General features: G+C 35.6%; 2 protein-coding genes and 1 pseudogene across 5 annotated transcripts in view; 1 reads left to right on the top strand and 2 right to left on the bottom strand.

Moving 5' to 3' along the window:
- The first annotated feature begins 3,839 nt into the window (after positions 1 to 3,839).
- On the top strand, positions 3,840 to 16,975 carry KLRK1 (killer cell lectin like receptor K1). Its single transcript, XM_073223436.1, has 7 exons — positions 3,840 to 4,181; positions 6,611 to 6,709; positions 11,007 to 11,099; positions 11,279 to 11,314; positions 11,692 to 11,843; positions 12,143 to 12,246; positions 16,858 to 16,975. The coding sequence occupies exons 2-7, from the start codon at positions 6,613 to 6,615 to the stop codon at positions 16,973 to 16,975; spliced, it is 600 nt and encodes a 199-aa protein (XP_073079537.1). The 5' UTR covers positions 3,840 to 4,181; positions 6,611 to 6,612.
- Positions 10,025 to 14,346, bottom strand: LOC118970607 (hepatoma-derived growth factor-related protein 3 pseudogene; annotated as a pseudogene).
- LOC140846565 (uncharacterized) overlaps positions 14,249 to 23,688 on the bottom strand; it is a 64,277-nt gene continuing 54,837 nt past the window's right edge. For 2 of the 4 annotated variants that reach the window (XM_073223433.1, XM_073223432.1), the window contains exon 7: positions 21,171 to 22,308. In XM_073223433.1, the coding sequence (XP_073079534.1) occupies positions 22,087 to 22,308 (222 nt within the window). In that variant the 3' untranslated portion in view covers positions 21,171 to 22,086. Of the gene's footprint in view, positions 14,506 to 21,170; positions 22,326 to 23,688 lie in introns of those variants that run through there. The other 2 variants (XM_073223434.1, XM_073223435.1) reach the window with 2 other exon arrangements.

Consider the following 23,688-nt stretch of genomic DNA (forward strand, 5'->3'; position numbering starts at 1 on the left):
CTTCCTCTCTTCTGTGAATTTTAGCATTTGTCTTTTTGACATGTCTTTTATCAATTCGAACACATTTATAGAATGTCAAGACTGCCGAAGTGTCACTTCATCATAACCGCACATCGTATGCTTTCATTTCTGGGCAACTGTCCAGTACACACCTCTGACCACATCCAGTTTTGAAGCTACAGCTTGAAGTGAGCATCCTGCCGAGAGGACTGTTTTTCACCACAGAGTCGCTTTGTGGCCCCACCACCGCCTCCCCTCTGGTACACCGTGGGAGCCAGCCTGCATCTCACGGGCCAAGACGGTCAGCGGATTGGGCTGTGGTGGTTACCCTCATTTAACAGAAGTAATTCCTAAATAGTGTGTGGAAGGGGTGGTGGTTGTTCTCAAACGACTTGAATCCAAGCTGTCGGCAAAGTACTGCAACTTCATTTCTCCAATAGTTTTAAGCGGTCACGTAAATACGTCCATATGAATACATGTATTTTTGTAGTCAAATTTTCACTTCTGCGTAAATTCATTTCTGTTGGTTTTATTCCATTTATTAGAAACATGTTTTCTGAAAATTATCACATCCTTTTGCAACTTCACGCATCACCAGGACATCAGTAGTGGTTACAAATCAGCAATAAATGTCCCATCATGACAGATGCAGAGTGACGGGTATGCTCAGCATGGAGAAAGACACTGGGATTTCTTAAACATATTATTTCTTTATAGAAGCTAGTATTTTTTTAACTCCTACTCCCTTTACTTTTTTAATGCGTTATCCTGGACTGATCTTAGAATTCGCCTCTTTAAGAACCTTTTCCTCACTCTGTTGGTTTATTTAGGAGTCCCTGTATATGATGCCGTAACTTCTTCCCATATGTAGCTTATAATGGTATTTATTTCAAGAAACGGTATTGCAGGTATGTTTTTATGACTTCCCCGCAGGGCTGTGAGTTCGTATTTGAAAAAAATGAGATGAGCAGAATATTCAGATGCTTTGTTTCTCCCTATTTCTTTCTCTTTTTCTCAATCTTAAATTTAAGACGCACAAAATCTCAATTAAATGTACAGCTACTAACACAAACATGACACTTCAGGCAAGTGTGATTTAGAAATCCTCATAAAGAGCCCACATTTAAGCATCCATTCATTTCCTTTTATAAGCCAAATTATTTATGAAAATGTGGTTGTAAGAAAATAATCAGCTCACATTTCTTGTACATAGGTCTAGTTTTACTATGTATAATAGTCAGTGGAAAATGGTGACTAGCTGAAAGGATATTGGTATAACAATGTCAGAAGGTAGCAGTATTCTTTTTTAATCTTCAATTTCTTTATAGTCACTTTTCTTGTTTATTCTTGAACTTGTTCATTTTCTAACACCTATACTAAAATGTAAACTCCATGAGGGCATGAAGTTTTGTCTGGACTTTTTACTTCAACATTCTAAAGGCCTGGAAAGCACTGAGCAAATAGTTGGCACTAAAAAAATGTGTGTTGAGTAAACTTCTTGATTGACCACTTGAAACGTAGGACCTTCTATAATTTGCTGTTTTTCTTTCCTTAGTTTAACTTTAAGAATTTTGAGTTTAGCTTCTGCACAGCAAAGGAAACCCTCAACAAAACAAAAAGGCAACCTACCTTATGGGAGAATATATTTGTAAAAGATAATACATCTGATATGGGGTTAATATCCAAAATGTATAAAGAACTCACATAACTCAACACCAAAAGACAAAAAATCCAATTAAAAAATGGGCAGAGTACCTGAATAGACATTTTACCAAAGACATACAGATGGCCAACAGAAACATGAAAAAATGCTCAACATCATTTATCATTAGGGAAATGTAAGTGAAAAACACAATGAGGTATCACCTCATAGTTAAAATGGCTACTAATTCAAAAGACAAGAAATAACAATCATTGGTGAGGATGTGGAGAAAAAGGAACCCCCTCCTGTACTGATGGTGGGAATGTAAATTGGTCCAGCCAGTGTGGAAAACAATATGGAGGTTCTTCAAAAACTAAAGATGAAAAGTACCATATGACCCAGCAAAGAACACAATATTACTAATTCAAAAAGATATATGCACACCTATGATCACTGCAGCATAATTTACAGTAGTTAAGATGTGGAAGCAACCCATGTGCCCATTGATAGAATGAATGAAGATGTGGTACATATACACAATGAAATATTATTCAGCTTTAATAAAGAAGGAAATCTTGCCTCTTGTGACAACATGGATGGACCTAGATGGTATCATACTAAGTGAAATAAACCAAGCAGAGAAAGACAAATGGCTTATGATTTCATTTATGTATGGAATCTAAAAACAAAACAAACAAAAACAGACCAATAAATACTGACAATAGATGGTTGATTACCATACGGAGGTGGGTGGGGGAATGGGTAAAATTGGTGAAGGGGATAAAAAGGCACAAACTGCAGATTGTAAAACAAGTTAATCATAGGAATGGCAGTATGACATGGGAAATATAACTAGTAATATTGTCACATCTTGGAATGGTGACAGGGGGCACCTATGTTACTATAGACCATCTAGTAATGTATATAATCATCAAGTCATTGTGTTGTACATCTGAAACCAATGTAATACTGTATATCAATTTTGTTCCAACAAGAAAATATAAGTAATTAACTAATTAATTAAAAAAATGAATTTTGAGTTTGATAACTATTCCTTAAAATTTGGCCTTATTATCTTATTCTATATTTTACCTCAATCTGAATAAATGGATATAAATAACATGTATACTGAACTGGTGTTGCTAATTGGTGTCAACTCTCATAATACTTATTTTATGCACACAGAGGGGTGTATTTAAGTTCCTAATTCTTCTGCATATGATGTATATGGAGTAGAAATCCAACTGTATGTATTTATATTGATGTAAGAAATTTCCCAGCACTGATTATTTATAAGTATTTCCTTTCCTACTATATCTTTAATGCCACTTCATATATTTTTTTTCATCTCTGCATGTGACTTTCTCTTACCTGTATCTTTTATTTCTTTCAATTTGTCTGATTTGTCTAGGGTCTCTCATCACTTTGTTTTAATTAACACAGCTTTAGCAAAGATCTTAATATCTAGTAGGGCTAAGTCCCCACTTTTTCTTCTTATTTCATAGTGATAGGACTATATGGCTCTTGCAATTTAATTAATATTTGGGTTTGTACTTTGCAAGTTTCGCAGCAAAACCTGGGATATTAATTGGAATTGAGTCTCTAAAATGTTTTAGAATTGACAAATTTATGGATCCAGTAGTCTTGTCCAAATTTAGTTCTTTTAAAAAAATTCCTACAAAATTATACAATAAGTCATATAGATCTGGTCTATTTCTGTTAGATTTATTTGTAAGTGCCTTATAATCTTTCTATTATGGTTGCTAATGGTATATTAAAATGCTTTTTTATTTATTATTGATCTTTAAGATAACAGATTTTGCAACTCAATGCTACATTTGGTTATATTAATATTATTTGTTAACTGGGTATTCAATTATTTTTTATTTTCTATGCAGATAAACAGATCATCATGAAAAACATTTTTTTAAGGCCTTATCACTTTAATTTCCTCTGGTAGTCTTAAAAGACCTGAAGAATCTCCACAATGATATTGGAAAGAAGTGATTTTTAGTGATGGTTTTCCAGTTATGATTTTCTAAAAGACTACTATTATCTTGAAATTAAGGATGATATTTATATAGATCCTAATATGTATGCTAAAGTTTGTTTTTATTATGAAAAGGTGTTGAATTATGTATGAGAGGAATATAGTGATGTTCACAAGGAAAAAGGAGAAAAGGACCCTATTTAGGAGCAGAGATGGATCTGAGACAACCACGTATATCATAAATGAAATAATACTGATCACAAATCAATAATTATTTAAGCTAAGCATATGATGCTTAATCATGTATTTTAATTTATTTCATCAAAACGAATTTTTCTGTGTAGTGAAAAGGCAGAAGTACTGTGGTTTGTGTTAACGCTTCTTCAACAGGAAGATGAGATTAGAGCATTTATCATATCTTTCTCAGGGACCAAAATTGACTGGGCATCTCTAGTTTCAATCTTAAATTGGGAACTCAAGACATGTCTGAATTTTCTGGTTTTGTAGGGGGCTTTATCCACAAGATCAGGACCTTCCTTCTCTGATCAGGTGTGTATCTATGTGTGTGTGTGTTTTTGACAACTGTTATTCAAGAAATGAGAAACTCTTGAATCAAGTTTCAATCTTAAGAAAGTTCCTAAAAATATTCACACTATAAGGTAATTCTAATTGCTTCTTTGGTGTCTGGGTAGAATTGCTGAGGGCCAGGGGTGCTTATTACTTTTGGGCTATACTCTCATTTTGTTCAGTGACAGGTAAATAAGAAATACTTAGTGAAGGATAAGAAGTTATGTTGTAAGATAGAGCGTTATCTCTAAACAAAACTAGAAGAATGAATCTTTACATTGGAATTAGAGACTTGAATTTCAATTTCAATTTTCTCACAAGTCTTCTGCTCTTGTGCAAGGGCACTTACCTTCTGTGATAAACTTTACTTGCAAAATAAAAGAAATTATATCCATTGCTTCTATCACGATCAAATATGAGAATGCTTTTATTATTTGTAATCTAAGCACTATGCATATTTGTTAAATAGCTATTTCTTATCTGAGCTCTGCTAGACACTGTAATATATTACTATGTAAAATGTAAGATGATATATGTTGCTATATAAACAAATGTGAAATTATTTTTCTTAATGATGATGATGATATGGACCGAAGTTGATTAAATATACTAGGACAAAATTCAACAAAAAATTTGTATATTTACCCAAATTTACATTGCAAAGAGAGTAATTCTCACCAAATAAAACAACTGTAAATAGAAAAATGTGTTGTCATTCAATATTAGTGATGGAAAATATTTTTGACCAAGTATCTTAATGTAGGTGAATTAAAACACCCATTATATTTTTTGATATAATTTTTTATAACCAAGAGAAATACAAAAATAATTTGCCTGGTTTTAAATGAGTTATTTACATTCTTTCCTTTTTTATATATGTATGGGGGAAAATTTTCTGTATTCTCACTTTTCTAATAAAAATATATCATCTCACCATAAGGAAAGAAAACAGAAAAGTAAATGCCTAATCTAATATTTTTCAGGAATCCTTTGTAAAATGAAGACTTTTCATCTGTGGGGTAGACGAGCAGTCATAGTTGTATGATGGGACTGGTTGAGATCAGTGGGCTCATCACAGCACGGGTGTGCACTTTCCACGGGTGTGTGTAGTGTGGCCTGTGTACTGTGTGAAGACACCCAGAATTTGTTATAAACATATAAAGCATAGGAAAGCAATCTACCCTGATTCACTTCTGTTCATTTCATGCTATGTTGGTGTTATATTTTAAACCAAGTCTTCAAAAATTTGAAAACTTTTTGCCCCCTTCATTTCATTAACCACATAAAACCTGTCACAATTTAGGCAGTCTGCAATAGCAACTGCATAAGGATTTGGAGTTAGAAGAATTGAATTTTAATCAAACTTTCACCAGTCTCTAGTTTTGACATCTGGAACAATACACAGTCTCTATGCACTTAAGTATCCTCTTCGGTCAAGTAAAGAGAAAAAACATGCTGTTATTTACTTCAGTGGATTTCTATGGTATTCTAATCTAGTGACATATATTTGAAAGTGATTGTTAAATCACAAATTTATAAATAACTCAACGCTGGCAGCATTAAATAAAATATGTGATTTTGCCACCTATAAGATTCAATTTTTTTATCCATAAAAAAATACCCACCCTCCTCACATTTTCAATAATTAGATTACATATTGTATGTACAGAAAAAGCTTTAGTTTAATTTTAGGTATAAAAGCTAATTAGTATTAACATTTCATTTGTAAAAAGTTTTAAAATTTTCAGTAATAATTATTACAAGAGCAAAAATGATTTCTACTTATTTCATTCAGAAGCAAGATTCTTTGTCTTTATCCTAAAAAAATTTTAGACCCTGTTTTATCATTTTTATGTCCTTCACTATAAAGAAAATTAATATATTAGTGTTTACTAAATGCTTACTACATGATTACTATTGATACTAAAGGCATATTATTAATGTTACATTTTAAAATACCCATATCAGGTTGTATTGATGTTGTTTGTCTTTCTCACTTTCTTTTGCAATTTGTGAAGTAATTAACTTGGTAAATGTGGCTTTATGAATTAAACACATATCTAACTCCCTAGGCCCATGACTTTTTGACTTTTCAGTGTTTTTATTTTAATGTTAGATTTCATTATATTTTCTACATAAGAAATTTTCTACATAAAATATATTTTCTATATAAAATAAGAATTAACTTTTTTAATAGTATATAGGATCTTGCTAAAGCTATTTTGCCATAGAATACTTTTATTTATGTTACAAAGCATAAAACTTTTAATAAAGAAGTAATATAAGACAAAAGGAAACTGATATTATACTTTAAAAGGGGTAGGAATAGAAATGGCAAGTTAATTGTAAAAATGTATGACCCAAGTGTCAGGAAGTCCATGATCAGATTGGCTTGAATTGTTTTCCTCCAGAGATGACGGAATCCAACAAATATAACTTTGAACTGGTAAATCAGGGTACTTCTACACGATGGCGCAAGGGAAGAACTACAAAAGAATGTGGAGAAAACTGTAAGTCCTGTATTCCATTGTCTTCTCTCAGTACACCCAGGTGAAGCTCAGAAACTGTGTGATTAAGTCAGTGATGAACATTCCGTTTATTTTAGCTCAATGAGGAAAACAGAAATGAGGTGCTCTTGAATACAATATTGGAATATGTAACACTATTGGTAGAAACCTGAATTTAGGATCTTTTCATGCCCTAAATATGATGAGACTATCATAATAATGACAATTGGGAGAGCAGTTTCTAAGTGATCACTGAACAAATAATTCTGAGGAATAAATAGAAATGGAATGCAGAAGACAAAAGCTATCCTCCAGAATTATGTCCTTAGGCGGTGTGGGTGCGGGTGACTCAGTTGCTATTCACAGAACTGTTCCTGAATGGAGTAAAGAAGATATGCCCTCGGTCTTTCAACAAGCCAGAATATCACTGAAATGAGAGCTTGCAATAGCTCACATAAAAAGAAACAGATTACTCTCATGTGGGCTCTTGGTTCCACCATGAATTTTGTTTAAATGTTAAGAAAGAAGTGATTATCAAATAATACCATTTTATAAGAGTTAATTCTAAGAATGAAAATGTGCCATGGGTAATAATCACAGTGGAAAGTTTTGGTCATAGACATAATGTTGAGAAGGGTTTGATAACAACCAATACGAATTCTTAGTTAAAAGGAACTTAATTTTTAAACCTCTAAAATATAAATACTGCCTTTTAGATATGTGTACATATGTATAAAATATATGTGTATATATATTCAAAAGCTATCATGCTTATTATAAATGCCAGCAGCATTTTTATCATAGTTAGAAAAAGCAAAAATTTTACAGTCATTATTGTTGAATAATATTGGTTGTTTTGCTGGTGCTAGCCAACATGTATAACCAAAAAAAGGAAAAGAGTTAATGATAAAAAAGTAGAATAGGTAAATTAACATTATTTACAAAAGAAATGTGATTTAAATATTTTTCAAGCCCTCAAAAGCTTCACACACAAATATTGCAAAAAATAAGGAAATGTTACACATGGACTTGACTGAAAATAAGATGATAAAATTAGTTGTCTTACTAACTACAAAAACAAGAAAAATGTGATGAAAGAAAAATGCCATACTTACAAGACCAAAAATCACCAAAAAAAGAAATAAACCTTTAATGAAAAACTCTAGAAATAATCTCCAATAACCTAAGCAATCCTGAGAAAGAACAAAGCTGGAAGCATTGCAATTCCTGATTTCAAACTTGGTTTAAATGTTATAGTAGTAAAAAAAGGATATTGGTGAAAATTGGACACACAGATCAATGGAATGGATCCAAGAGCCCAGAAGAAAACCCATTCATAGACGTCCAGCTGATATTTGGCAAGGGAGCCAAGAAGACTCAAAGGAGGGATGGACAGTCTCCTCAATAGATGATGATGGGAAAATTGGATAACCAGGCAAAGAATGAAATTGGACCCCAATCTTGCACCACTAACAAAAATTAACTTGAAAGGGATTAAAGACTTGAATGTAAGACCTGAAACTATACAACTTTCAGAAGAAAATACAGAGGGGAAGCTCATTGACATTGATCTTGGTAACAATGGTTTTGGAAATGACACCCAAACGACAAGCAACAAAAGCAAAAATAAGCGAGATTACATCAAACTAAAAAGCTTCTGCACAGCAAAATAAAAAGCTAACCTATGGAATGGGAGAAAATATTTGCAAACCATCTTTCTTATAAGGAGTTAATATCCAAAATATATTAGGTACTCATACAACTCAATAGCAAAAAAATAAAAAATCTGATTTTCAAATGGACAAAAGACTTGAATAGACATTTCTCTAAAGAAGAGATATTTGTAATTATTATACAAATAGCCAAGAAGTACATGAAAAGATGCTCAACATCACTAATCTATAGGGAAATTCAAGTCAAAAGCACAGTGAATTATCACCTCATACTTGTTAGAATGGCTGGCATAAAAGAAATAAGAGAACTGTTGGTGAGGATGTGGAACCCTGTGTACTGTTGGTGAGAATATAAATTGAAAACAGTGTAGAGGTTCCTCAAAAAATTAAAAATAGAGCTGCCATATGATTCAGCAATCCAACTTCTGGGCAGTAAATGAAATCATTATTTCAAAGAGATATCTGCATTATTCACAATAGCCAAGACATGAAACAATCTAAGTGCCCATCAATGGATGAACAAATAGATCAAGAAAATGTGCTATACATGTATATATATATATGTGTATGAATATTATTCAGCCATAAAGAAAGAAGGAAGTTCTGCCTTTGTGACAACATGCATGGACCTTAAGGGCATTATGCGAAGTGAAACAACTCAGCGAGAGAAAGACAAATACTGTATGTTCTTATGTGTGGATTCTACAAAAAGGCAAACTCAAAGAAATCGAGTAGAATGGCAGTTTTCAGGGCCTGGGGAGTGGGGGAGTAGAGAGATGCAGGTTAAAGGGCACAAACTTCCATCTATAAGATGATTAAGTTCTGAGGATCTAATGCACAGCCATGGTGCCTATAATTAGCAATACTTTATTATGTACTTGAAAGTTGTTAAGAGCAAATCTTAGAAGTTATCACCACACAGGACGAAAAGTAATTATATGATGAGATGGAGGCCAATAATCTTATTGTGATAATAATTTCTCAATATATGTGTGTATGACATAATCATGTTACATACTTAAACTTACACGTTATATGTCAATAAACCTGGAAAGAGAAGTCTTGACCAGTGGGGAGAAAAACTCTAGAAATAAATGTATGAAAGTTGCATTGATGAACATAAAGTAAGACATGCATAAAGGAAACAGACATAATTCAAGGATAAAAGACATTTTAAAGATGTAAATTATCTCTATTTAATATGATTTTATTGAAAGATCAATGTACCATATATTAAAGTGGCAGGTTCTTGAAAAGCTTATTTTGAAGTTCCTAAGGCACATAATAAAGTGTAATGATAGCCAAATTATTCTAAATATAAAATGTAATATAATATTATGGCAATTATCAAATACTCAAGCATATTATAAAACTAAGGAAACTTTGCATACAGTTTGAATGGAATGACAGATTAAAGAATATAGGAATAAACACAGATACAGGAATGTATCATATCAGAATGGAGGTTTTCATATCAATGAGAACACATTGATCAATTCAGTGAATAATGTTAGAAAATTCAGTGCTCATTTGGAAAAGAAATTTTAAAAATTTGAATTCCTACATTACAAACATAAACACATAAACATACACACACACACACACACACAAATACCAAATAGACCAAATAAAAAAGAAAACCATGTAACATGATGGACCAGGTATGTAATTTATTTTATAAACTCAGAATAATAAAGGCATTTTCATTCATATCAAGAAAAAACATAATTCATAAAGAAAAGTTTGATCAACTCTAGTGAAAAACAAACAAGCTACTTAAAATAAAAAAGAGAAGTCCCAGGGAAAAAAATAAAAACATTATTTAACCACAGTGAGAGATGCTCAGTCTCATTCATAACAGGAAATATAAGCATTAAAAAATAATACTGCCTATCAGTTTATACATTTAAGAAATGTGAATAATATTTAGCGTGGAGGAAAGTACGGAAAAACATGATTTTAAATATATTTTGGGGGCTACATAACAGTATAGACTCTTCGGATTGAAATTTTCAATCATTACAAAAATTCTAAATGAAATGTCCTTTGATTCAGCAATTACCCTTTCAGGAATTTTTCCTAGAAAGGTACTCAAAAATATGCACAGGTGTGTGTGAAATGTTATTCATATCATTATGTCTTAATAGCAAAAACTAAGAAACAAATATGCATTGGGAAAAATTAAGTCAGTTAATAGATTTTGTTTATATACTCATTAGCCACAATGCAAGCAGCTACTTATAAAAATTTGACTTTATGGAATATGATATGCAATAATCACTAAGATAGTTTCTTAAATGAAAGACTTCACAGAATAGTTTGTATAGGTTCTTAAATATGTCTTTTTAAAAGATGGCTCACAGGAACTGTCCATATTTATTGTTGGACCTGCATGGAAATTAAAAAATATGTAGTCATAATTTCCTCTAGAGGTGGGCTGGGGAACTTTTAGAGTGGATAGGAGGGAATATTGTATTATTATACTCTTTTGTGTTAATCATTTATAAAGTACTTATGTTGCCGGTTTTGAAAAAAACACATATTACTTCCTATGTCCTGTTCCTATTAAACATGAAGATATTGGAACCCTAAACCTTCTTCTCTCATTTTTCTTTTTCCTTTGACAGCATCTGCATTTTTCCTTGCCCGGTCCATTGCTATAGCTTTGGGGATCCGTTTCATGGTAATGGTAATGATATGCAGTGCCATGATCATAAATTGTAAGTGATAACAGAGAAGTAGAAAGCAGTATTCTCGATCGAATGACAGCAATGCATAAAAAAGCACAGAAACATAAGCTAGCAATATTGAATGTGTCCTTTGCTGTTAATCTAGAGACTTGTCAGCTACTTTTGGCCTGTACAATATTAACTTTTAATAATTATGATTATTTTAATAGCATTTTTCAACCAAGGAGCTCCAATTTCTTTGAAAGGTAAGCGAAGGTTTTCTAATATTTTGCAGCACAAGTTGCATGCTTCTATACATACTTGGGCATAGGTATGTATCCAATGGTGTTAACAAGAGCCTGTATGAGAAAGTGATTAGGTCTTGTCCCTAATTCACTGTAGCTTTATTTTGCATTTTTTAACAATGAAGGAGTACTTATAAAAATTAGAGGGTGCTTAGTTTGTCATCTCTCTTCATATATATATGTGTGTGTGTGTAGAGATAGGCCATTAAGTATGACCATAAAGGTTTAATTATGTGGATTTTAGAGTTGGAATAAAAAAGGTACTTAGCTTGTCCGTAACAAAATCTGCTATACTTTTCAGAGCTGTGCAGGATTAATAACATATTCTCCCTTTCTAGAAAGTTACTGTGGCCCATGTCCTCAAAACTGGCTATGTTATAGAAAGAACTGCTACCAGTTTTTTAATGAAAGCAAAAGTTGGTACCAGAGTCAAGCTTCATGTATGTCTCAAAATTCCAGTCTCCTGAAGATATACAGTAGAGAGGACCAGGTGGAGTATTTGTTTTAAGTCCCCTTCCTATATTTAGTCCTAGCATATGAGGCAACTCACTGGAATGTGAACCTGAAGTATAAGAAAGCACCAAGACTCAGATACACTAACCCCAAATCTTTCTGCATTAAAAGACAGCACAGAAATTCCACGTACTGTGCATGTGTTGTTTAAGTCAGAATTATGCTAGAGGACAGAGAATGCATTCCAATCATAAGCATGGAAAAAAATGATTAAATAAGTATGGTCTTATATTTATTACAATTCTAAGCACTGATCTTATTTGTGGTTTCGAGCAGGATTTCTTTAAATTGGTGAAATCATATCATTGGATGGGACTAGTAAAAGTTCCAACAAATGGAACCTGGCAATGGGAAGACGGCTCCATTCTTTCACCTAGCCAGTAAGTCTCTGTACCAATAAGTCTCTATTTGTAGATTTAAGGCATTCTTATGATTATTCAACCATCACACTTTCCTTCATGCAATGCCAGGATGTTCCCACATCCTAATAGATTCAGAAAAAATCTCTTAAAGCCTAAATACAGATTGTGGAGCTGAGCAGCCTATACCGATACTAATGAGTAACATGGTCATGTCCTAAGTACTGTGCAAGATACTAGGCCGATTTTACAGATGAGGAGACTAAAGCAGAGGAGTTAAGTTCTTGAAGTTATATATTTTCTTGGAAGCTATCACCAAATTTACTGAGATATAATGGATATCCAATGAACATTCAATAAATAGATATGCACATATTTAAAGCATACAAATTTTCTTGTTAACAATTTTAGCTTTAATATATGAATTACATTAATACCTCACATTACATATATGAAGCCAAATTACACTTAGTTGTTTACAACCTCAAATCTTATTCCCAGTACACATTCCAATAAATTTATTCTGTAAAACCATACATTTTTTTTGTTTTTGATTTTTTTTTTACAGTAAACTTTTCAGCTACAAACCTCAAATACACGAAAAGATGTTCCCAGGACAAGCATAACAGGATTGATCAAACCCAAACTGACTGAAAGTGTTCTCACAATATAAGCTGGCATAAAAATAAATAAAATTCTCTATTATCACAAGAGCAACAATAATGTACACATAATAATAGTGTGTGGATGAATATTAACTATTCTAGTCCTAGTTCCAAACGAAAACAATTGTTCACTTTAAAAGTCAATGCCTTTTGTGGTTTTCCATAGGGCGGCTGCTGAATCCAGCTTTCAAATGTAAAGAACCCACCTTGTGTGATCAACTCAAATTGTATTGGCATTGGGGGGAAAAATAAACCATTGTCTTTATTTTGGAGTAACACAAAAAGACTCACTAACTTCACATGTAGAAACCGAGTTTATGTATGTAACAACATGAATTTTGAGAAGTATATGCTGCCAACTAGCTATTTCTAATAGGGAAGGTATTTTTACAGTATGATCAAACTACACATGGCCTCAAAACTGAAGGGCAATTTTAATTTTATCTTCAATACGCCAACATTACATATCCAGGAATTGGTTCCTGGGTTCTGTCATGGAGAGGGTGTCCCTGAAGCATTATGAGGGGGCGTTTAAAAAATGCTAATTTATATTTGACTGAGTGTTTGGTGATGGTGGAGCGAAGGCAGGAGAATGAAGAACATAACTGCCTTGATAAAAGGATCCTAGACAGGGAGAAGTCTGTGCAAAAATCTTGGTACTTCTTAGTGGTTAAGGGCAACCTCATGCAACCAAGTAACATGAAATTAAATCAATAACCTTAAAAAAGGCTAAAATGTCTTTTTCCCCCAAAACACAACAGAGAGGAATGTGAATAATGTACATACAAACCGGGGTTCTGTCAATGACAAGATGTTGGTTCTTACCGAGTCCAAGAACATCAGACAAGCAAACGTGCAGCCCTCTCGGGGTTCCCCTTGCCGCGCAGCGCTCATCACGGTGGTCGGGCCCCTTCACGCTCCGCCGCGGGTCGGGGGCTGCGCTCCGCGTCGTGTCGGCGTCTCCGCCCCCGGAGCTGCTCATTCCCCTCTTCCCTGCGGTCCTTGTCGTCTTCATCTCCGGGCGAGTCCCGGGAGTGGTCAGAGGGCTTGTTTGAGGAGCGTGACTCTGTCCCTTCGGAACCAGCTTCCCCGTTCCTTCCCTTGCCGTTTCCGTCTCCTGGTCTGTCACCTCCGTCCTCACCGCCTGCCTCGGCCCGTCTCCACCTGCTCCCTCCGTTTCTGAAGAGCTCTGGTGCCGAGGGGCCTGGGATCCAGGAAACTGTACTCCCGGGATATTCTCTATTTCCCGCAGTCCTGCATTAAATCCTTGCCGTTTGTTTGACTTTCCAAACTTGCCTTTGTGTTCCTTATATGGAAAAAGGTCTTTGGGACCTAGAACTGCAGGTGCACGGGTGCCAAGAAGAGGGGGTCCTTGTTTGCTGGAGGCCTCACAGCCCCTCCGGGAGTTCCTCAGTCCGGGCGGCCGGTGCGGGCAGCCCTGCATCTCGGCGAGGCCAGGCCGCCCGCCTCAGTGCTCGCGCGGCCGTTCCGACGAGGGCGGGGCGGCGAGGCGGCTGCGGCGGGGGCGCTGCGGGCCCGGCGGCAGGGGAAGGGCGCTCGCCCGCCCCAGGTCTGCACAGGCGCGCCGCCGCCGCTGGCCTCCTCCGGATTCCTCCTAAAGCATACAATTGGTTACATTTTGACAAATATATACAGCCATGAAAGCATTCATAGCATCAAAACATTTAACATATTTGTCATCTGTAAAACTTTCCCTTTGTACCTTTGTAATCCACCCTTCACACCGCTTCCTACCCAGTCTTTCTGCTCCCGGGCAACTAACCTGCTTTCTGTCACTATAGGCTAGTTTGCAATTTCCAGAATTTAATATAAATGGAGCCCTCCAGTAGGTACTGTTTTCATGTATGGATTTTTTCACGCAGCACGATTATTTTGAGATTCTGTGACCTCATAACATGTATGAAGAGTTAATTTCTTTTTTACTTTTGAGTTATTCCACTTCTGGGTATAGCTCAATTTGTTTATTCTTTCACCTGTTCTTGGATATTCATTTGGGTAGTTCCCACTTGTCGACTATTAAAAATAAAACTACTTGCTATGAATATTTGTGTAGCAGGCTTTGTACAAACATAGGCTTTCCTTTTCTTACATAAATATCTAGGAGTGGAATGACTGAATTGTATGATAGGTATATGTTTAACTTTCTGAATACCTGCCAAAGCATTATAGTTGGGCCCTGTTGCATTCCCCCTAGCAATGTGTGAGCCTTCTAGTTGCTCCACACCCTGGAGGTCAACACTTGTTACAGCGCATCTCTTACATCTTAGCCATTCTAATAGATACGTAGTAGGATCTCATTGTGGTTTTGATTTGCATTTCCCCAAAGACTAATGACTTTTTTGTGTACTTATTCACCATTTATTTTTCAACTTTCTATTTTCATTGATTTCTGCTCTGATCTTTATTTACTTTCTTCTTGCCTAGGGTTAACTTTTCTTTTTCCAGTTTCTTATGGTGAAAGCTGATACACTGATTTGAAATCTTTTTTTTTTTCTAATGGAAGCATTCATGCTATGAATATATGAGCTGATTTGGCAACATACCCACATATTTTGAGATATTGTGATTTCATTTTTATTTAGTTGAAAATGGTTCTAAATTCCCTTTTGCATTATTCTTTGATTCATGGGTTATTCAGATGTGCATTACTTAGTTTCCAACTTTGGGGAATGTTCCAGAGTTCTTTCTGTTATTGATTTCCAATTAAGCTCCATCTTGATCCAAGAACATATTTTGTATTAACTTGAATACATTTAAATTTATTGAGATTAGTTTTATGGACCAGATGATATATCTTTGGAAATGTCCTATGGGCCCTTAAATGGTTTATTCTCTGGAAATACTTATAAGATTTTGTATCACTTTATCTCAATATTTTCCCTGCAAGTGCAAAATTCATTCTGGAAGCAAAACAAGTAACATACTACATTTCTGTTTATGCATGCAATACACATTTGTTAAGTGTTAACTCCAGTTGCAGGAACAATGCAGAGATGATTACAGAGATGAGTAGGACACAGCTCCCTCAAAAGCTTCACGCTTCAGTTAGAGACACAGTTATAAACAAATGAATAGAGAATCCAGTGTAATCAGAGCTCTGGCAGAAATGTGATGCTAGTGGTATGGGAAACAGACACAGTAGTTGAAGGAACCCATGAAAAAAAGTGAGACTTTTAGAAATGAATCTCTAATATGCACAGATTGAGACTAAGAGCAGTTACTAAAAATCCCTTAATTTTTTTTCTCCTACTGTGGCTAGGGTTTCTGCATGGACAGTTCATTCTCTTGTCATTTTAAATACAATACTATCAGACCATGGTCTTTTTTGATGTAGCCTTATCATTCTTTCCTCAGCCTTCTATTTCCCACCTGTTCTGGGAGAAAACAAATCACCACGCATTACATTTAATCATACAACTACAAGATCCCAGGGTAAAATAGATATACAGATGTAACTGTCTCTACATAGGTTGCCTAAACACACACACATGCTTATGTGTGTGTACATATGTATATATATATGTAAGAGGATTTCACAATTTGTTTTTATTTCCTTACCAAGTTAAAGTGCATATATCTGAAGAGGATTGTTTATTTTGTAGTTGACTTCTTAATTGAGTTCTGACTTCATTTTTTGTATCTAAGTATTGCTTTAAATTTTTTTAAAAACTTTCATTTCACTCAGGTACATATATGTAAAGATTTGGGCTTTGTAAATTGATGAACTTCTAATATATAAGAAAACAGTGGCACATAATTTGTAATAGAAAGTAACCTGTACTTTTATCTAAGTATTTTGCATATCTATGAATTATGAAAGGCCTGTCATGGTACTAAAATCTCCTGAAATATTATTTCAGTGCCTATGTTTAAATAATATTATTTCATTTTTATATTTCCACATTAGTAAAGTCATGAATGTACTTTGTTTTTCTCTTTAATCTAGATTAACAATAATTGAAATGGAGAATGGAACCTGTGCAGTGTATGGCTCAAGTTTTAAAGGTTATACAGAAAACTGTTTAGCTCCAAACACATATATCTGCATGCAGAGGACTGTGTAAAGCTTATGATCTATGAAGTATAAAAGATTCAAAGACACAAAAGCCATTCTCTGAAGTTTCCCCATGAAGAAAACTTCCAGAATATCACCAATAGTTAAACAATTATTTTTCTATCTACAATGTGCCACAAAAAATACACATGCAAGGAAAAAACTCAAAATAGAAATACTATTTGACCCAGGAATTCCACTCCTAGAAATTTACCCTAAGAATGCAGCAGTCCAGTTTGAAAAAGACATATGCACCCGTTTATCGCAGCACTGTTTACAATAGCCAAGAAATGGAAGCAGCCTAAGTGTCCACCAGTAGATGAATGAATAAAGATGGCGTGGTACATGTACACAATGGAATATTATTCAACCATAAGAAGAAAACAAATCCTATTTGCAACAACATGGATGGAGATAGAGGGTATTATGCTCAGTGAAATAAGCCAGGCGGAGAAAGACAAGCACCAAATGATCTCACTCATCTGTGGAGTATAAGAACAAAGAAAAAACTGAAATAACAAAACAGCAGCAGAATCACAGAACCCAAGAATGGACTAACAGTTACCAAAGGGAAAGGGACTGGGGAGGATGGGTGGGAAGGGAGGGATAAGGTGGGGGAAGAAAGGGAGCCTTACGGTTAGCATGTATAATGTGGGGGGGGGGCATGGGGAGGGCTGTGCAACACAGAGAAGATAAGTAGTGACTCTACAGCAGCTTACTAAGCTGATGGACAGTGACTGTAATGGGATATGTGGGGGGGACTTGGTGATAGGGGGAGTCTAGTAACCATAATGTTCCTCATGTAATTGTAATGATACCAAAAAAAAGTATTGACAGCCTTTAAAAAAAAAATTGCAAGGAATAAAAGGCAACAATTAGAGACTATCTTCTATAACAATGTTTGGTTTAATTTTTCCATATTTTGAGTAGTGAACAGATTCATTTTTAAATGTAAAGAACTGCTGATGTTACCCAGGGTCGAACTAAATTTTAAACCATAATTTTATTACATACACACAAATTAAATTTACAAGCCTTTTTGAACTTTCAAACTTGAAACTTTTGAAAATTAAGGGAGTTTAAGGCTGACTGAAGGGTCTATGAGGGTTCACTAAACTTGCTATTTTTGAAACTCTTCAAAATAAAAGTTGAAAAATCAGCAAATACACCCTTGAAATTTCAAAATGACACTATCAGTTTAACATAGCACCTGACAGGTTTGGCAGGAATTAAATTACTCCTTGCAATAAGAATATGGCACTGACTGCTAGAAAACAAAAAGTACAGGCATACCTGACTTTATTGTGCTTCACCTTATCGTACTTCACAGATTACTGCTTTTTTACGAGTTGAATGTTTGTGGCAATTGTGCTTTGAATGAGTCTACTGATGCCATCTTTCCAACAGCATTTGCTCACTTCATGTTTCTGTGTTATATTTTGGTCATTCTTGCAATATTTCAAACTTTTTCATTATGATTCTATTCGCTGTGGTGGTCTGGGATCAGCGATTATAATTTGCTGGAAGCTCAGATGGTGATTAGCATGTTTCAGTAATAAAATAATTTTTTGAATAAGGTATGTACCTTGTATTTTTAGACATAGTGCTATCCCAAACTTAACAGACTACACTATGGTGTAAACATAACTTTCATATGCACTGGAAAACCAAAAAATTCGCCAGACTCACTTTACTGCAGTGGTCTGGAGCCAAACTTGCAATATCTCCAAGGTTCTCCTGCAAAGAATCGAGTTTGGGGAGGACTTACAAAGCTTCTAAGGGGAAAAGAGCACCTGAGTTGAAACCTGTAGAGTGGCTCAAAGTTTTCTGGTCAAATTAGTAGGAGAGCAGAACTTTTAGCAAATGGAACAACACTTGGAAATGTGCAGAAGTTGGAAGGGTCTGTGACAATAAAGAAAGCTACTTTGATCAGAGCAGAATGATAGAGAAGACAAGCAGCAAAAGAAGCCGAGAGACAAGCAGAAGCTAAATCATGCAAGGCTTTGCAAAACCTATTAATAATTCTGGATTTTATTCTAAGCGCAGTTAACATTTGTGTGTTATGAAGGGCATGAAGAACTGGGCTGAACAGGATTTTAGGGGGAAATTAGTCCAAAATGCCATAAGGAAATTTTTTTTATATTTCACATAGTCAATCAAGGGCTGAGGACTCTATTGGCCCAAATTAGTTCTTAAATGATTATGTGAAGCTGTAGGAGGCAACACCAGAATTAACAAACCTAACATTTAGTCACATAACTTTAAATAAGAGTTTATTATTAATTATTTAAGGCATAGAAGCATGCAAATGAGCCCATATATTTGCTTTGAAAGAATAAAGCAACATTAATTGGCCTATGCTTCTGTTTCTGGAATTAAGGGGCAATACTCTGATATTAGTTTCCAAAGAAAGTCACAAAAACAGTGCTATTAATATTCCTGTATAATATATTACATTTAGGGAAAACATTGCTAAACCAACAGGATGGTAAGACTCTGTAGAATCTTAGAATTCGGTGGAAATGGGAATCTCAAGTGAAAAAACAACCACAGAAACAGGTTTTCATTCTGAGGATTTATTAAAAAAAAACATGGATCCTTGGTTTGTTTGAATTGCTGTCACAGAGCACGGAAAACACAACGGTAAAGCCTGAAGGCCACCTGACCTAAAGGATTAAAGACAAGTTATCTTTCTAAAACTGGGACCCTTAAAGTCCACAGTCTCATGTTAGCCGTAACAAATAAAACCTATACTTTAGGAAATAGTAGCAAGGACCCCTGCTGGGGAAGCAAACCAGGATATGGCACTGCAAAATATGCCTCTGACAGAAAAATTACTTAGAGCTAAAAACAACAAGCAGCTTGAAAGAACTATCTTAAAGGTAACTGCACCTCATGCTCCCTGCCTATTATTCACAAACCCAAGACACTGAAACAACCTAAGTGTCCATCAGCAGATGAGTGGGAAGAGACAGATGATTGATGATAGATAGATAGATAGATAGATAGATAGATAGATAGATAGATAGATAGATAGATAGATATAGAATGAAATACTGTTCAGTCAAAAGAAGGAAAGAAATCCTGCCCCTTGTGACAACATGGACCAACCTGGAGGACACTGTGTTAAGTGAAAAAAACTGGACATAGTTAGACAAATACTATACAATCTCACTTTATGTGGAATCTAAAAAAGCTTAATAATTCATAGAAACAGAGAGCATTGAATGGTGGTTGCCAGGGGCTCAGGGGGTGGGGTCACAAGGTACAAACCTGCAGTTATAAAATGAGTAAGTTCTGGGGATCTCCTGTACTGCATGGTAACTCGGTTAACACACTGGACTGGGTGCTTGAAAGTTGGTCAGAGAGTAAATCTGAAATGCTCTCACCACAATGAAAAACTGGTAACTATGTGAGGTAATGGATGTGTTAATAACCTTATTACTGTGGTAATCATGTCGCACCCAATATATCTGTGTATCAAAACACATTGTACACCTTAAACTTACATAGTGTTATATGTCAATTATATCCCAAGAAACTAGGGGAGGGGGGAAACCACTTAAAAAGAAAAAGCTGCAGCAAACACGGGAAAAGTTCTCTCTAGCCTCCTCTTCCCTTCTGCCTAATGGCAGGATATAGATTCTCCTTTTGCTGGAGACACCATCAGCCCAGAGATGCGCATCAGAAGGACCTGCAAACAAACCCTACGCCTTACTTCCCTCCCATGTATTTACCTTCCCCCAGTTTGCCACCCCTGGAAGCTTGCTATCGCTATCACTTCTCTACAAATGTACTGTTCTTTGTAAAGATGCTCTATAAACTGCACTTCTAAGCTGCCTCTGAGTTACACCTCATTTAAGGGATTTCCCTGGGTGATATGCACTGCATGAGTCAATAAACTGTTTTGCTCTTGCTAATCTGTCTTCTTTGCTAAGGAGCCCCACTGGAAACCTAAGATGGGCCACCTGACCTAAACGATTAAACACAAGTTATCTTTCTAAAACTGGGACCCTTAAAGTCTACAGTCTCATGTTAGATGTAACATCTATACTTCAGGAAATAGTAGCAAGGACCCCTGCTCTAGTCTTGCCTTGATGAGATGGAAGAGAAAATAAAAATCTCCACTGAGCATTTATAACCACAAATAAGCCCCCATTTTAGTGTACAGCCAAAAGCCTGCCTCACAGTCAAGTCCAAAAGTATTGCATTCAAAAATTTATTTAAAATAGTTCAAGGTGAAAAATGGTCAGCCTTTTAACAATACTACTTTCTAAAGGAACGCAACTTCAAGCTGTTTTTTGCAGTGTGGAGAAATAACCTTCTAAATTTCTTGACCACAAAGATAATTACTGAGAGGGATAGAGGTGGGGAGAAAGAGAGAGAAGGATATAGCAATTATGATATACAGTAATTTTTTATACTACTTTTTTAGGCCTTTTATACATAGAAATTATGTCAAGATAAAAAACCAAAACAAATGAAAAAAAAAAAAACCCATGCGTCATCTTAAAGTCTTTCTCTTACCTACTGTATCCACTACGTCAGTAAATCTGATAGGCAGGCATATGTACATGTACAATAGATAGGTATCAGCATGGTCATTTCTTACTCCCTGCGTTACTATCAGGCCTGCTGCTATTGACCTGCAGAAGATTTATTTTTCTTAAATACTTTTCTTCTACCTTCATCTTCGTATATGTATACTATATGCATATAACTGCATATATGCTGCACATACAATAATTTTGGCAGTTATTTTTGCTTGTCATTTTCAAAGTGAAATACCATTAAATTCTGCCTTCTATTATTTCTGTTAAAAAGCTAACTGCTTCATTTATTACTGTTCTCTTTGGCTACTATTACTGTTTTCTCTTCACTTTTGTTTCCAGTATTTTGACAATGATATCTCTTGGTATGGTTTTGTTTCTGTTGATGTTGGCCTATGTTGTCCAAGTTTCATTTTGTTTGTTTTGTTTGGACTTTTTGTGGTCCCATTCTTTCTCTGCCCTTATCCTACAATTCCAGTTCCACATTTGCCCTGTTGGGTATGGAACATATTTTATTCATCCATTTATCTATTTTAATTTTTCTACCTTCTGTTGTCTTACGTGCTTCTGTTCATGTATTTTTATACTGACTGGTCTTGGAGTTCACCAATACTACCTTTTTTGGTTTCAACCTCCTCATTACCCTACCCACTGAGTTCTTAGTTTCAGATATTATAGCTTTTCTGTTTTGGAATGTCCATTTGGTGGTCTTTGGAGATTCAAATTTTCTGGTGAAATTCTTGACGCATTGTAGTTTCAGGCCAAAGGGTGTTCCCAGTCCAGGGTGTGTTCCCTATGAAACCAGTGAAACTGAAATAAGTCAAAGGAAAGGGTCGGTTGAGAGGAAGGCTTTTATCATTTGTAGTTGCTCGAATTTTTGAGCCAGGCCTGGCCCCATCCTGTGTCCTCCCGGCCACCACTCAAGCCAGGCACACTCTCTACTTCCTGCCGCCCTTTCCTGTAGGGACCCCATGGGCGGGTCCTTGGTGACTGGCAGACGCCAGCCAGACTAATTACATACCAGGAATGGAGGGGAGAAGAGAATGGCTGTTTTCTCTCCACCCCTTGCCCCGGATGGATGGGAGGCTCTGTGATGGTAGACACCTACTGATAAGCAAATGGACTAAGGACAGGCGGGAGATTCTGCAAATTCTGCCATTTACCCCATACATATCTTAATTACATTTATCTTGTCTATGCTTCTCTATAAGGGTTAACACACGAATCATAGTTAACTTGAAAGTCCTGGTCTGGTAACCCCATAAATAAATTGTGTACCTGAATTGTGTATGTGCACATGTTGTTCTTGAGTATTAATATTTTCTTGCCTTTCTACAAGTCTTGTAACCTTTTTTCTGTTGTATGTCAGATAATGAATGTAAAGGAAGCATAGAGGTCCAACAGAAGTTGTCTCCCAGCAGCAAGGGTTCCCTCTTTAAGTTATTTTTGAAGTGGGATTGGGGGTAGATGAGATCAGTCCAACGAGGGAATTAGACGGATTCATAATTTTGGTATCACTAAGTTACCCCAGCCCTGTAATATGAGAAATGCTGTTCTTCCCTGAGTTATTTCCACTTTCATTGCATCTTACTACACACAGCATCAAAGTATGGAAAATGTCTTGAGGGCAGTACCAGCCCTGTATTTAAGATCCCACCATTCTCCAGTTTGGTCATTTTTTTCCCTTGGTGAACAAGTTTTCTGTCCTGAAGGCCTGGCCTTCTGCCAAGGGACAAACTCAGTTTCTTAGCTTCTAGCTCTTCCCAGCGACAGCCACAGCCCCCAGGTATGACTGGGCTGTGATCTCCACTGTCAGTTTGCTACTCTATCCACAGCTTTCATATACTGCTTTATACTCCCTTCTTCTGGCTAGTCTGTTACCCAAAAACCAGAAAATTTTAAGAGTTTTTTTTTTCTCAGACTTTTTTTGACTGTGCTTCATACTCAAAGTTATTTTAATTCAGAATTTCTTAAGTGGCTGGTGGTAAACATGACAATTTTGAGGACCTTCAAATCTCTGTAGTTACTCGAGTCCATATAACCACTAAAAGCTTTGTATTTCTCTTTCTCTGCCTTGACCAAGCACTGATCCACAAAAACAAAGACAAAAAAAACTGGCAGTGATCTTACGACACTGATGGACAGTGACTGCAATGGGGTATAGGGGGGACCC

The sequence above is a fragment of the Manis javanica genome, chromosome 15 (genome assembly GCF_040802235.1).
Source record: "Manis javanica isolate MJ-LG chromosome 15, MJ_LKY, whole genome shotgun sequence".
Taxonomy (NCBI): domain Eukaryota; kingdom Metazoa; phylum Chordata; class Mammalia; order Pholidota; family Manidae; genus Manis; species Manis javanica.